The sequence below is a fragment of the Phaseolus vulgaris genome, chromosome 11 (assembly GCF_051622355.1).
Source record: "Phaseolus vulgaris cultivar YP4 chromosome 11, ASM5162235v1, whole genome shotgun sequence".
In the NCBI taxonomy this organism is placed as follows: domain Eukaryota; kingdom Viridiplantae; phylum Streptophyta; class Magnoliopsida; order Fabales; family Fabaceae; genus Phaseolus; species Phaseolus vulgaris.
Genome location: NC_143508.1, coordinates 51,678,765 through 51,695,096, shown reverse-complemented (window position 1 = coordinate 51,695,096; position 16,332 = coordinate 51,678,765). Strand labels below are relative to the sequence as shown.

At 32.2% G+C, this 16,332-nt stretch overlaps 1 protein-coding gene across 2 annotated transcripts; it reads right to left on the bottom strand.

Moving 5' to 3' along the window:
- Positions 1-696: 696 nt before the first annotated feature.
- LOC137829114 (plant/protein (DUF810)) lies at positions 697-14,696 on the bottom strand. Of its 2 annotated transcripts, XM_068635909.2 has the most exons (27): positions 14,465-14,696; positions 14,043-14,120; positions 13,792-13,967; positions 13,641-13,705; positions 12,920-13,241; positions 12,346-12,412; positions 12,099-12,252; positions 11,124-11,291; positions 10,869-10,979; positions 10,530-10,739; positions 10,061-10,162; positions 8,935-9,156; positions 8,650-8,724; positions 8,456-8,536; positions 7,833-8,015; positions 7,538-7,693; positions 6,809-6,901; positions 5,934-6,005; positions 5,072-5,189; positions 4,256-4,440; positions 3,661-3,742; positions 3,081-3,185; positions 2,891-2,997; positions 2,211-2,288; positions 2,039-2,134; positions 1,797-1,892; positions 697-1,137 (listed from the first exon to the last, which is right to left on the bottom strand). In XM_068635909.2, the coding sequence occupies exons 2-27, from the start codon at positions 14,048-14,050 to the stop codon at positions 964-966; spliced, it is 3,306 nt and encodes a 1,101-aa protein (XP_068492010.2). In that variant the 5' UTR covers positions 14,051-14,120; positions 14,465-14,696; the 3' UTR covers positions 697-963. The 2 variants fall into 2 exon arrangements, with proteins under 2 accessions (XP_068492010.2, XP_090153703.1); XM_090297577.1 differs by lacking the exons at positions 14,043-14,120; positions 14,465-14,696 and having other exon boundaries at positions 13,792-13,993.
- Between the last annotated feature and the right edge of the window lie 1,636 nt (positions 14,697-16,332).

The window sequence follows — 16,332 nt, the reverse complement described above, 5'->3', positions numbered from 1 at the left end:
TTTGTCAATTTTTTTATAATTTAATGATATTCTTTATTTTAACAAATATTATAATACTTATCTTTTATCAAAAAAAAAAAAATAAACATGTGCTTAATACTAAATTATATTATATAAATAGTTTATAACCAGAATTCAAAATAATTTCATATTTTTAATTTGTAATTAGTTTGTAATGTCATGCTCTGGTGGAGATTGAATAATGATTAAAAAAATTCAAGTATTAATTTATTTGAGTTAAAATTTGTTACTTTAACATTTAACCATTTCGATATGCTTAAATCTTTAATTAGTTGAGTAATATCTTTTAAAATAAATTAGTAAATTATTAAATTACTTAATTATTGCTAATAATTAAAATTTAATATATAATATTAATTTTTAATTTACAATATTATTATATATTTATATTATACAAATAATATCATGCAAAAAAAAATAATCTTTTAAATTATTTGTACTATCTTTCAGTCAAATTAACAGACAAACCAGAGCATACTAAGAAAAGCTTTCATGCTCAATTATTGATTCAATCAACCCTTAAAATTTGAAAAAAAGCTTCTTCATACCAAATATGAGTATTCAATCTTACTCATTTTGTCCAATCATGTAAAATAGAAAGAAAATTGCTTTATGGGAAGTTAGGTTTTAAATTGCAAATTCAGTTGAAGCTTTCTCAACATAAAACAGGTACCCTTGTAAGAAGAATCACAGCTTCATTAACTAAATTCTTACAGTATTCACAAGGAGGAAATTTTACAAATGAAGATCAACAACATTTTAGAGAAGTTAAAACAAAAAAAGGTAAGAAATATCAGTTATGCCTCGTAATCATACACAAAATGAGTAACTTCAATAATTCCAGTTCCAACCAAAAATGGAACATTGGCAGCAATGAATATTCACAGAAAGCTAGCACCAAAATGAAAATTTTTCTGCTTCCCTTTTGTTGTACGCATTCCTCTATACAGAAGAACTGGGTATTTTGTATTGTTTCTTCAGAAATTGAGAGGCTTCTGAGTCAGTCCTGTGGCATAATATTCTCAATAGAGTTTTGGAATCAGTTCCCAGTTTGCTTTTGCCACCTTGCATTTCCATGCTACTAGCAGATTTCAAGTCATCAATCAACTCTCGGGTCTGCAGAATAACACAGATTATTGCACACTTTCTGATGAATGATTGTTGCAAGAAAGTATTTTCTATCAGTACTTAACTATATCTGTTTCAAGGCTTTATTAGGCCTTCAGCAGCCAATGTATAATTTGTTGATATAAGAACTTTGCCTAATAGTAATAATCGTAGGGTATGTCTACCAATGAACAACTAGTTAGAGACAATGTTCAAAAGGTTTAAATATGTTTGTTCCCTAACTATATTTGGATTTTTCTTCTAGTCTTAATAAATTTTTCATAACTTCAGAACCCTGAAAAAATAACAGTATTTCATCTGCGGAAAAATCTAAGTTTGATAAGTGGTCCCTCTAAAATTTTATCACATTTTTCATCTGATGATAATGTGTCTAGTGAACAAAGTCAATGTAAAGGCAAGGATGAAATACAACCTTTTTTCTGGGACCAAAAGGCAAGATAACATTTATTAGAGACCAAAAGAAAAACCAAAACATAGTTGAGTTGAGAGACCAAAAACATATTTAAACCATTTAAATATAACGATGAATTTGACAACAATAAGAACACAGTCACTAACACCAAACAAGCCCTTATGATACGGCTAAGGCTATTTGAAAACTAGCTAATCCAATACCAAGCATGGCCTCAAGACATGGGTGAACTAACCTCATAGCCATGCAATTTGATCACATGCCGAACACGTGCAACCTGATTTTCGACCACACCCCGAGGGAGGCCGTCCCCTCCGGATATAAAGAATTCCTACAAGAAGCACATCAGCATTCATTGATTTTGAAATGTTAACCTACTCACAACTCATTCTTATTCAAAAGAAAGTTAAAAAAATCTAACAAATGTATTTTGCAAATTGTAGATGGCATTGAATTGACTCGAGTCAGATAATCTACCTTTAAGATCTCCAGATCTTCCTCTAATAATTTTGCATCACTGGGAAAGAAAACTCTTGATGGACCCCCATCTAAGATAACACGGAGTAAGCCATCCTGGTTATGCAGGAAAATGTTAAAATCATAATTATAGTAACAAAATATTTATAGAAAGAAAGGCTAAGATATCAACCAATGATGCCTGAAGAAGACTTGTCACTATGCGATCCCTCAGAGGCTCCACAACAATATCACAAAGTTGGCTAAGTTCCTATAATGAGTCAAAAGTGAAAAGCAAAAGATCAATTAAATTGGTAATAGTTTAAGACTTTATCTGCATAAAATCTGGTAAGTAATGCTTGTTAACAGACATTTAAAAATCTTTTCAAGTGAATCCACAATTAATATTCCAACTGGTCTTTTAATTTCAACATCTATATATTCTGAAATTAAAAATTCAACACTTTACTTTTTATACTTTTGGCCTACACAAAAGTGAAGCCCATCAGCATATGCCTAATTGATTATGCAACCCTGTTTTTACTCTATTTTTATTTATCAAAATTCAAACACAAATAACAATAGTGTATATGCAATGCATATTACATTAACATTCATCGTCAACACAGCATGACTTACCCTATCATCAGGGGTAACACTAAACTACCCTATTATAACACCATAAATAGAAGTCGAAACTGGAACAAGGCGGATTTTAGTCAGTTAAGCGTGAAGAGTAGTTAAATGAAATTGATGCAGTTTAAGATTTTACCTTTTACAATATATATTATTCACACAATGTATTTGCAATTAAATGAGATCTAACAAGTATAATATAAAACAATGGCATTTTTCAAATGAGACAAACGTTACCATATCAAGAGGTTCTATAAGTGCATCCAACCTATAGCCAGAGACACTGGGTTTGTATAAATTGTCCATAAATTGAACTCTCAGATCACAAAAGACAATTTTGGTTCCTGCAGGTGGATAATTAACCCAACAAGGTGATTAGAGAAGTTTGATTTACAAGTTAAAAAGAGAAAAAGATCCATATTCTCACCTGTGTACTCACAAATGCGGTCCAGAGCAGCATTTATAATTTTTCTACTTCCCTCAAAAGTATCCTTTTGGGAAAAACTTTTGGACTTCTCGTCTAAGGATTTCTCTATTGACAAAAGGATTATAGGGTAAGAGTCAGAAATTATATCGGTTTCAGTACTCTTATCAATTATCATTGTTATCAATTTGAGAAAAAAAAAGACACAAAAACAGTATACAGATGTAATATTGTCATTTTCTCATGTACATGGTAACAATAAAAGAGATCAAAACCCGGGCATAATGATTGCGTCAATGTATTGTAGAAATGACATTTTTCATTGATAAATTGAATCATATCTAGCATTGCAATTTATTTGAACAGAACTTTCATTGAGGACAGAAAAAAAGTTCAAAAAGTACTTTATGACAAAGCTCCCTCCCAATCCAAATAGAGCCTGATGGCACTATTTAATCCAATGACAATTATTTTATTTAATTCAATAAAATTTTCGTTCATTAGATGAAACAACATAATTTTAATAGTAACCCTACAAAACAAAAATACAGATACAATACAATGACAACAGTTCAGCACATACTTATGAGTTTTTCATGGGACCTTTTACTTGTCCATCGCTCCCAGATGTTGTCTTCCAATTTATTCAGATGACTAATCGCATACTGTAAATGCAAACAAAACTTGCATTAATATCACAACATGAAAGAAGATTCGGCACAAGCACCACAAACTACTTTTCAAATCTATAATACAGTGAGGACAGTACCAAAAGTACATGTTAAATTTCTTATACAACTAAACAACTGTTTTATCATATGATTGAATATCTGACTATTTTAAAACAACAAAATTCAATTCTGCATCCTCTCTTTAACACCTAGCAATTTTAATATAATATTCCAGCAGCATCCATTAATTTTTCTATTGAACCACGTGAACTACAAAATTTCCATAAAATGTTGTTGAAGGAAAAAAAAAACTGCTAAAAATTAAAAGAAACCTTTAATAAAAAATGAAATATTTAATTTCTAAAAATAATATGACAAATTTAACCAGAATGGAACAGCAGCGCCTTAAAAAGGTTGCTTGAATGAAAAAGGAAAAAGAAATATGCTCATATCCACAGAAAAGAGATTGAAAATAATACAGGTATAATCAAGTTTGGTTGAACTCACGTATAATGTATTTAATTGAACACAAAGTGTTGGAGTTGTTAGAACACTAATTTGGCTGGGCCTTAACTCATCAGGCTCAGGCACACGAGTATCAAATAGTTCCTTCTTTACAAAAGCCTTTATTCCAGCTTCCTTTTTGTACCGTGTGAGAATAGGCACAGGTGGTATTAGATCCTCCTTGCTGGCTGTGTAATTAAAGGGACACCTTAAGATTCATAATTCATAACAATATAATGTATATAGAATATGAATAATCTTAACAGAGGATGAAAACTGGTATATAAAAAATCTTTTGGAAAACATTAGAAAAATATGCAGGATGCACCAATGACACCTTCTACTCAAGAACATATTATAGTTAAGAAATTGGTAATAGTAAGGATATAGGCAATAAACTACTCACATTCGGTAAAATATTGTAACCACCAAATTTTACTATGCACCAATCAAAAACTTCATCACATCAGCCTCATAATTATCAAGCAAACTAGACACTATATAATCAGGTAAACTTTAAAATCATGACAAGACAGAAAAATAATTGAAAGATGGTTAAATTTATTTATAAATAAGACTAAAATGAGAACGTCTAAACTTGCTACAATGGGGTGTTGGATACTCTTTTACCATTAGAGAGTTAACTTTGGAGACTAGGATGCAAAGCAAATTCTTAAAGACACCACTATTAACAGAGTTGATCCAGATCCTTATGATGAAAATAATTCAGTATTTCATGGACAACAGATTCCAAAACCATCATTAAAATATTTCTTATGAGAACAGTCAGCAAATAAAAAATATGCAGTATCTACTCACCCAAGTCATTAACAACATTATTTGCATACACTTGAAGAGCGTTGTCAATGCCACGAAACAAGCTATTCAATTCTGTAAACCTCATTGGAACTTTGAGACCGAAAAATTGATCAACTGTCTGCACCCAATAAGATATGAAATTAGTTAGAATTTTCGTTTTAGTTATATTTATATTATAACGACAATAAAACTAATAAGTGGCTCCATGACCAAAAAATAAAGAAATATTATTTTGGATCTGACTCCTCTAAGGTGAGTAGTAATTAAGGTGTTAAAGATATGATTATGCAAATCGGGAAATATTGAATAGCCTTAATTTTAGGGATTACATTTTTTTCCTTTTATTATATCAATACTATTACTATTCCTTAAAAATAGAGAATCATATGTTTCTTATAACACAATTCCTGTAAATCTTGGCCAGATCAAGGTTCTATTTTCCTCTATTTTAATGCAAGTGAACAACAGAAAATATGTAACATTTCTGCAATTTTGGATGCCATATGAGCAGGAAGGAAGCATCCTTTTGATAATGAATTTAACCAAGTTTCCAATCGCAGAATCAAGGTTCCAAATGATGTAAAATAACCTATAATATCCCTCTGCCATGGAGGAAGACCTCTTGATTAGTTGAACAATTTCAATTATCAATTAGACTATATTTTCTACCTTTTCTGAGGTAAAGGGAAATACAGTATTTTTTTCTTATTATGTGTAATACAAAAAAGGAAAATGATGTAGAAATGGCAAAACATAACTTACACAACATACACTGTAGTAAAGTCTACACAGGAAGATAATGAAAAATTATGTTGTTACACAACCTATAATAAAAATTCAATGAAGACAACTGCATACTTACCTCCTCAACAATCCTGTAAACTTCCACAATAGAACCAGCATGCCGCTGTTGAGGAGATATTGGATCCCAATGCTGTGAAAGTTTACTAATAAGTTAGTAAAGCCTTTTCAATGAGGAAGTTTAGTAGAACTATGGAAGAAGCATAGAAAATGAAGAAAAGTAGTAGTTGCACCATTGCAAAAGTAAAAGTATTACTTTAACAATAGATTCATATCTTGATTTTATTTTGTTAAACCTTGTTAACAAGTAAAATTATAAATTATTTTTTATTGTATATATATATATATATAGAGAGAGAGAGAGAGAGAGAGAGAGAGAATAAGGCTAAAATCAATCCAACACAAATGAACTTTTCATGGCAAATCCTAATCCTTTTTAGCATCAGAAGGATTCTGGAATTTAAAACCCATCTCACTCATTATCATTAAATCATTTCCTTTTTTTCTCACTTCAATCTTCAGTGCTGTGCTGCCTCTGCATTCTGATTAGGCTACTTGACTCTACTTAATTATTCATTAATCAAACTAATAGTGATTTATAGACTACTGGTTTTGATTATTAATGATGAATATATGTTTATTTATAGTTATTCATTTTTACTATTTTTGGGAAAATGTGTGCGCTATAAATTATATGCATCGAATCCTTTATTAGTCATTTCATTATCTGCTTCATTATACCAATTTTGGGGTCAGCCACTCCACACCACTATCCAGGATTAAGTACTCTGATGCTAATTTAAATATACAATAGATAATTACGAAAATAATCTTCTAAAATGAAACAATGAACTAGACCTTGAGAAAGGTCTCAGTAATAGACATAATCAAAACGGCAGGAATTTGACAGTATAGCACTATTGATAAAGGATTTACCTCTTGTTGAAAAACCCGCTCTACCCAACCTAAAATTCTTCCAAGCTGTGAGTTGATCCAACGTAACACCAAAGTTCCAGATTTTGTCTCAATCTATCGCAAGAAAAAAGGGCAAGGACCAAAGTTTAGGACAATATTGAATAGACGGATAGATAGATGACAAAAGACTACGGGTCTGTTTGGAGAAAATATCTCCATAAGCACTTTTAGGAGAGAAAAATAAAAAGGAAAATGAAATTAACTTCTCCAAAAGCTAAAATTAGCTTACATGTAAATTGAAAAACAGATTTTGGAGAAATTAATACAAAATAGTTTCTACAGATTAGCTTAAATCATTTAAGCTAATCTTAGGTTATGGATAAACTAATTTTACCTTTTTGTATTATTTGTCTCTCCTAGATATGCTTATGCAAAAGTTTCTCCAAACAGACCCTATATGATAAATTTGCCTAAGAGTGGACAAATGTAAGACTACTTGAAACACAAATGGGATGAAGCTAAAGAACAAAAGAAAATAATCCTAATTATACCCTCCAACTGTCAATCACAACATGGTGTTTGACCAAGAAATCATGATTTATCTAAACATACTTTTATCCCTATTGATATCTTCAAATGAGTACAAGCATGTGGCACATGTGAACAGGTTCTTGCATAAAATTTATAGAATGATATATCATCTCATTAAAACCAATTTTGCATGCTCTAAAAGCAATTTAATCACCTAACCTGGTAGAGATTCAATTTCTTCAACAAGATCTCAGCATTTTCTTCATGGCACACAGATGTAATAAGTGCCATTATGAACTGCTCTAGACTTTCAGCTGCAGGGAATACAGAAATGACATCCTCAGTTAAATGTTCTGCACCATCCGAAAAGGGTTTCTGAAAAAAAAAAAAAAAATTTCAGTGGTTTTGAAGATATATTCCATAATGTAATCAGAATATATATATATATATATATATATATATATATATATATTCACACATACATACATTCAACACAAACCATATATACACTCACCAGTCTGAGGCCATAAAGTTTGTGAACTAGTGATCCAGATACAACAGTTGCTTGAGGATGCCTCTGAGATAAAACAGGCAAGAAAGTTACTGATTCTCGTTTTAGGAGCTTCTTGAGTTCTTCTGCAAGCAATGCCAGGGGATGCTCGTTTGACATATCAACTCTTTCAACAACTTGCACTGTCTGCAGAAAGTAAACAGGTTCCTTAAATTTATAAAATTGGCACAAAATGGACTGCAAAAAAAGGACATGTTCTATCAAGTAGTTTGCAATTTAAAAAGATGGAAATAAAAAGCAGATGTTCTCACACACATTCAAATCACATAGCAGAATCAAGAAGACATAAAACAGTTCTAGGAACACAATAGATTCCAAATTCTAGAATATATATTTAAAGCTTAGGACAAATTCAATCAAAATATGAATATGTAATTAAGTCATGCTTAAAAGAAATTCACTTTAGAATGTATATAATCATTAACAATGAACACGAAGCTTTACGAGTTGTCTATCATTTCAGTCAAGTGTGTGGAATAATACGCAGTTACCAAATTTGGATTTCAATAAAGATAGAAATTAAAAGAACAATATGTATTCAAACATATTTGCAAATTACTACTCACCCTTGAAAATGCATTCTTAATTGATGATGATATATATATCTCTATCTGATCACGATCACTAATTGGCAGGGACTGTGAGGTCTGCAGGAAAATAGTAAAGAAACTTTAATAACTGAAATTTATAGCCTACCATAGTATTTTATACAAAACTATCAATCCAAATGTGAAAGATGTCAAAGAAAAAGATTACACACAGTTTCTGGTTCTTCCAGTAGAAGCCTCCTGGTAATCATTGCAGCTGCTACAATCTTTTCCATAGCAGCTGAACCCTGAAAAGTATGTGAGAAGTTTTGTAAAACAAAATTAAAGGTGCAACACGAGATATTATAATTATTTGATTAAAAATTAAAAACAAAGCTTTTGGAGAGAAAAGGAGAGGGGAAAAGACTTCAAAAATATGTTTTAAAAGGGAAAACACAGAAAAACATATCAAAGTGTCTGATCCAGTACTTCCAAACAACCTAATAAGTTGAACAAACCTCGTTGAAGTGCATATGGTAATCTCCAAGGTGCTTGTCCGTCCATCTCTGAATTGGTGTTAAGAAAGACTGTAAGAAAGATAGATCCCGTTCACCCTCAACCTTGGAACGCAAGCTTTTCAAGTGCAACCTCTCTTGTTGGCCTCGTTGTTCCATTAGTGGTATTTTATTTAATTGCTCAAGTGCATGCAATAAAATCCCATGCTCCCTTGTGATAACATACTGTAAACCCATAATAAAGTAAAGAAATTTAACAATTAATAATGATTGAAGAAAGGGTTGTGTCCCATTATTCAACAAATATTAATTAGTCAAATAGTACAGTAATGCAAAAGGAAATAAAGAAAACAGCCAAACAGCAATGGAAAATACACTGAATGCCGTATAATCAATATATATCCCAATGAGTGGAATTTTAACAATGCAACATTAATCTTGATACCATCAAACAAAAGACTTCTTTGTCTTGATTAAATAAAGTCAATGAAAGAGTCGTATGCATATTAAAAATTAAAGAGGTAAACATCCAAAAGAAAATAGGTTAATAGTATGTGCTAAATGTTTGGTTGAAATATAAAACAGCTTATAAACATTCTGGAGTTCACTATTTTCATGCTCATTTTAAATCTGTCGGGAAGAAATCAAATTTGATAATCATGTCAGTGTCAAGCATTTTAGTAATTAATTAGGATAAGGATACATGGATTCACCCATATGTCTTACTTTTCTCAGTATTCAACAAAACTTTTTGGCACCATCCATAGGGATTACTACCTCAGCCATTAGTCAAGAAGAATAAGAATTCATTCTCAATGTCCCTGATGGTGTTCATCTACCGGATTAGATTAGGGTCTAAAGCAAAAGTCAAACTTCAGAAGAGAAAATAGAGAAAGACAAATTAGGTGAAATGAAACATTTGTATATATATAGTGAAATGTGAAAGAAAAACACAGAAAAACAAGGCCACAAAGTGGTAGTAAAGATTAGTCCTACATGAGAAACACATGTGTGTTGTTCAAGGTTTTTTGTAAATACAAATAAGTTGAGGCAGTCCACTATAGTAGTCCAACTATAAATTGATTGTGATTGTTAAAAAACAACATTAAAAAAATGTGATGGCTATTACCTGACGAAACAAAACCCATGCATAGCAAGTGTGATGGATTGTCTCTGTGATTCCTAAAACTCTCCATGTTGACTTTAAAAGTTCAAGAATTTCCTCCACTTCCTAGAAATTAGACAGAACACGGATCACAATTTAGAATCCACAAAAGTGATACAGTCCAATTTCTACTCAAATAAGAGTTTCTTTACAATTGTTTCTTCTTAATAAAATAGAATTCAGTTTTAACGACAGATTTCAAGTAACTATGTCCACAAGAACCCTCTGATTCTTTTCACATCACATTTACAAAAGTTATACACATCACTTGCACAGCCCATGTACTCAGGAACCAAAGACCATATCACAATTCACTTGTTAAAGCCTTAATATTCAGCAAATAAACAAATAAAAACAGAATTAGCAATAACAATTTAAAGATGTAATGGCTCAATTTTCGCTATAATAGCCTTTGAAAGTAGAAGACACCAACCTCTGTCAGTTTTCCTTCATCTAGCATGTCAAACACACTTAAAAGTAACTTCTCATATAGTCTCACATTTAAGTGGTAACCGTCTGACCAATGACATATTTCACCAGTTAAGTCACCCCGAGCTGGACGCTCAGCCAAGGGAATGGCAATCTCTCTAAGGGATCTCAAGCATTCTGTCCTTTGAATTTCACCACTGGAAGAGGGGAGAAACTTCAAAAAATAAAATGAAAATCATATTAGTCACAGTCAATCAAGCATAACACAGGTAAGCCAATTCTTATGACTTAATTCCAACAGAGGATAGGTAAAATATGAACATCGAAATGGAGAATCACACACCTCTGCTTCTTCAATCTTGGCTAAGAGAATCCTCAACTCATTTGTCTTGCGTCCAGATTCACCAAATCCAACAGCAGGGTGATTAACAAGCCCCTCCTCCAAAACTTTTAACTGAACGACACAAATTTGGAAATGTTCAACAACGACAAAAAAAGCTATAGACTGGCATCCTCATCTCTCCATCAACATATTAACAAGCTAATAGAGTATATGAATGAAAGAGCGCAGAGAAAATTCTATAATGGATCTTACTACCTGCCGCTTTTGCCAACGTATAAAAGCCTTCTTATCAGAAAATTCTGAACGTGAAATACAGCAAAGCAACTCCAAAGGAACCAATAGAGTATCCATCCTTTTCCCTGCCTTTCCCACAAGAGCATTTAGCAAGCCTTGTCTTGTTCTAATATCCATTGACTCGGATATCTGCATCCAAATATTATCTATAAATATCAGTGCAGGATGCAGAAAATGTAAGCAAATACAAATTTAAGAATTTCTTGATTTTCAGGGTTTGCAAATATTAGCTGTGTCATTCAATAGATTAGCTGGAAGATAGCCCTAGTAGTAGGGCTAGAGATAGAGGGAGACCAAGAAAAACTATATGCAAAACTATTATGAAGGATTTAAAGCTCAACAATTTGTCCTAAGACTTCATTCAGAGAAGAACATTATGTATCCAATCCAACCATCCCTGGTAGGAAAAGGCTTGGTTAGTAACCAATGGTTACTATACAGTTTTGAATATAAATTCATAGGAAAGAGCCCATGCTTACGAGTATGAGTCCAAAATAAGAACTAGACAGAATCCACAATGCATATTGAACTGATCACGGATTCAAAACCCACCAAATTCAAAAGAGCCTTAGAGCAAAGAGCCCAAAGTCCCTTTAGCTACTAAAACAAATGTAGCAACACCAAAAACAATAAGCTCTTATTTATCACCCTATGATATTAATTTTTTATAACAACCGACAAGCTTCCAAAGTCCATCGCGGTACAAGCCAATACAACCTCTAAACCATCTCCCTTAGCAAAAAAAGGAAGCCACAATGTTATAAAGGTTTTAAAAAATTATCATATTCATTAGAAGAAAGCCCTTGCACACTATAAGAGTACACTTGAAATCTGTTGCAAAAGAAAACATTAATAAGAAACATAATGGCAGAAAAAAATCAATGGAAGGACCAAAGGATCAAAGCATAAGTAAATGGAACATATGCCCCTATATACCTCCATTTGAACACGCATCGTTTCCAGCAAGCCAACTAATCCAGGAGCACTCTGAGACTGGGAAACAACACTTCCACTTTTGCTGCGCCCAAGCTTCCTAATCAAGCTGGATTTTTTCTCTTTCTTTTTTTCTTTAGATGGGACAATCAGACCCCTGATGAACAAGAAACACATCAAAGAGTTCACATATATATAAATCTTTCACAAGAAAAAATCCCCTCAAATTAAACATATATTGGCAACAGACCCTGTGGCTCCAGCACAAGCCAAGAGAACCTCATACGCAGTTTCACGAAGATCATCATCTGATATACCTGGAATCGGTAAAAACAGAAATTAGGAAATTCATGATAGCTTTCATTTGAACCTTTCAATTTAAAATTTGAGGCATAAAACATCAATATATTATCTCTTACTTAGTATTTTCAACAAAAGAAGAAATTATTAGGATAGTATGAAGAATGAGAAGTACAAAGAATGGGGATAAAATGTCCTGCTAGAGCTACAAAATAAAATACACAAATCCATCATCCCAAAAGAGACCTCCACCATCTATGGATATCTATTATAGAAACACCCCCTAACCCTAAAACAACCATGGGCTGACACCAGATAGAAGTCAAGAAAACTATTCTGTGACAACAAAATCAGAAGGGAGAAATTTCCGGTTAACATGTTTTTGACCCATGTAGAAGCACAAGGGCAATGAGAGAAATGTCAGATTCCTTCTCTATACCGGTTTCCACCTTTGCAGTCACACAGCTTAGGAGTTGTGAGGATGAAAGAACATATCCAACAGATAAGATTTCTAGAGCAATCACCTGTGGAGAAGGAAGGCAATTTCACTGCAAGATCTGAAGCATCATTAAGAGTCCGTTTAGCCCTGAAGCCTTCAACGACTGAAACATCATCATCATCCTCAAAGTCTTCAATGTCATCCACAGTTAGCTCCTTTGTAGTGTCAAAAGACTCCGATCTCGATACATTAGATGCAATTGGGGATGGTGGAAAAACAGGAGGAGTGGAAACTGCAACATGAGACACTGCAGGAACAGGAACAGTTGGTGGCGGCCTTCTGGGAGGTGAACCTGAAGACTCAGGATCAGTGACCAAATAAAATTCACCGACTGAACCTGTATCACTCTGTTAAAGCCAGGAACATTTACAATCCAAACATGATCCTCAAACAATTAAGCAAAAGCTTTGAATGAAATGTGAGGAAATCAAAACTTATAAAGCATGTCATGACAGTAAAGAAAATAGCTCAGTTGTTTTAAAGATGCATCATATTCCTCCGCAAGTATTATATAAAAGAGTAGAGTTGGCAGACTAGTCATTGCGTGTTTAAAATGGCAAAATGCAGCAATGACAAATAAATATAGGAAGAAACTAAGAATGACTTTAGTATAAAATTGTCATTAAGAAGTGCACAAGCCATATCAGTACTTCACTTATAATATTAATACTTAAATGTATAAATGGCCCTAAATACACAATTTAAAAAATAAATAAAAACATCAAAAAGGCCATAACATAACATACCATTTGTGGTAACCCAGTATGATCATGATAATCTCTAATTGCTTCTGAAAGTTCAAGCATTGTACCTGCATTGAAGGAATTTAACATTAAGACAAGGAAAAAAAAAGAGAGGATGATAACTAATAAGCAAGAAAGACCGAATTCAACTAACTCTTTTTTGCACAGTTGAGGACATAATCAACACTGACTTGATCTAGATCCACATCATCCAGTGTAACTGCACCAGGTGGCATTACAACTTTCTTGATTAAGCTCCCTGAAAGTATAAAATCAAGAAGAACTCTTCTGTCCCTCCTGTATCTCTGGAGAAGCTCTATGGCATTCTCTCTGCAACTCATCAAATCACCACAAGTAAGGGTCCCATCACATGATAAATTAATGAAGGAACAAAGAGACACTTACTCTTCCATTGCTGATAAAGATACAACTATATTGAACTCCGACCAACTTCAACAATTGTGCTATCTCTCCAACACAGAGCTGAAAACAATTATAACACTGAATGTTACAAGATAATATGAAGCATACAAAATCAAAACACTGGAAAACTAAAATCCCACACTCCCACTATAAATCAAGACCATTCCAACAAAACAAGTTGCAGAAGAAAACTGATATTAAGCAAAATACGAGATCAGATTCGACCCAGTTCAGACTGCTCAAGCATTTTATAAAAAATAAAGTGAAAAGCAAGAACTTTCAACCAAAAAACAAAAACCCAAGTTGAATTTTCGTGTGGGGTGGTGAACCACGTGACAAAAACACGTTTTGATTTTGAAACAGTGGTTGCCCTTTCTTTCCAAGTGAAGCAAAGAGAGGGGTACCTGAATGGATCTTCAAAATGCGGATAATGGAGAAGAGAGAAAGCAGAAAAGTCAAATGGGTATGTGAATTGGAAGCAAAAATTGAAGTTTTCTTGTCGCTTGAGCTGAGCTAGAGGACTCTTGAGAGTGAGAGCAGAGCGAACTAACCTCAGCTCTCAAGAAATCGGAACAATTCTGTGTTTGAATTCCAAATTTCAGTATGGATCCAATCCAAGTTCTATTTTTTGTTTTCAGAAAAGCAAATTTTTTATTTCATATATACTTGTTATTTTTATTTTTATTATATTATTATATATTTTTAACCTCTTACAATAGTATTATTTGGTTTTGCATAAAGATTGTGTTTAATTTCTTACAATAGTATTATTTCGTTTTGCATAAAAATTGTTTGACACCGAAAAACACTTACTTATTATAATAATATTTTAAGTTAAAAATAAAATAAATATAAATTAAATATTAATTTATTAAGTTGTTAAATGATTATTTTATTATATAGGTGCCAAAAGTAGGATTAAGCTAGACCCCACCCCACATGCATGTTATTCTACAAATAAAAAAAAATCAACACTAACCTCTATACAGAGGCCCAATGTTGACTCTACTAATCTAAAACTCCTCCCTTTTCTTTTGGAACTTCAACTTGGATGACACTATTGGGATTCCTGAGGGTATACACATGGAAAATTTGGTACCATTGAATATTGAGTTAAGCTTATATTGGATATCACTTTCAATTCAATCCAAAATCTTGAGACAATTTTCTCCTTATATGTTGTTTAACTTTCTTATCTTTACTAAATATGGAGACTCAAACTCACACTTAGACTTGGACTTGGATTTGTTAAGTGTATATACAATCCAATACCCATAAGACGATCTCATTATATGAGTTTATATATTTTGATGATAACAAATATTATAAAGTGTGTTATGATATAACAAATCTCACTTATGTGCAGTATAAATTAAGACAAAAACAATAAAGCTGATGAGCAAGACTCACTAGACGAGCTAGACTCATTAATCGATACAACAACAAAAAAAGGTTGTTAGACAAACAATGACACATATTCACAACAAAAGATTCTAAGATGATTCAACATTCGTGTCTATTCTCTAAGTGACCAATATATTCAAAGAGAACATTGAAAATAAAGAAGTTATGCACATAAAAACATCATATGAAAAAACACACATTAGACGAAGTTCTGGGTAGACAAAGGACGTATCAAACAAAGCTCATAAAAAAACCTCATCGGATGGTGGATTAGACCATACAATTGAGAAAGATCACATCAGACGATCCAAGTGTTGAAAAACTTATTAGAATATTATGAGACAAAGCCCTTAGACAACACAAGGCAAACACACATTTTTACAAGCATTAGAGGCACATTGGAGATTGCATAGTCAAACGATACAAGCATCTTCAACATGACAAATGTCCATATTAACTTTCTTATTATTTGAATGATTGATGACAGTACCTATTCAATTGTAAATCTTATTTGATATTCTTAAATTATATTTTTCAAATAAGATTATTTTAGAAAGAATTTGAATAAATAGTATTTTACTATAAAGTCTTTGAAAAATAGAGCATGGATATTTTCTACATCAAAAAGTTTTTCTAAAAATGTTGTGGAATAATATTCAAGTTAAAAGTAATTATGGTACAATGTTGTCATCTAATACTAACACGGAAAGAAATTGAAAGAAGATAAAATATAATAAAGAAGAAAGTCTTAATAAATCACAAATATTCTAAGATATTGTTTGATATTTATTTTGTTCCGGATATTGTCAAAGTAATTAAAGATGTGTACAGAGATAATTACACTTTATACTTGTGACAATCATTCACA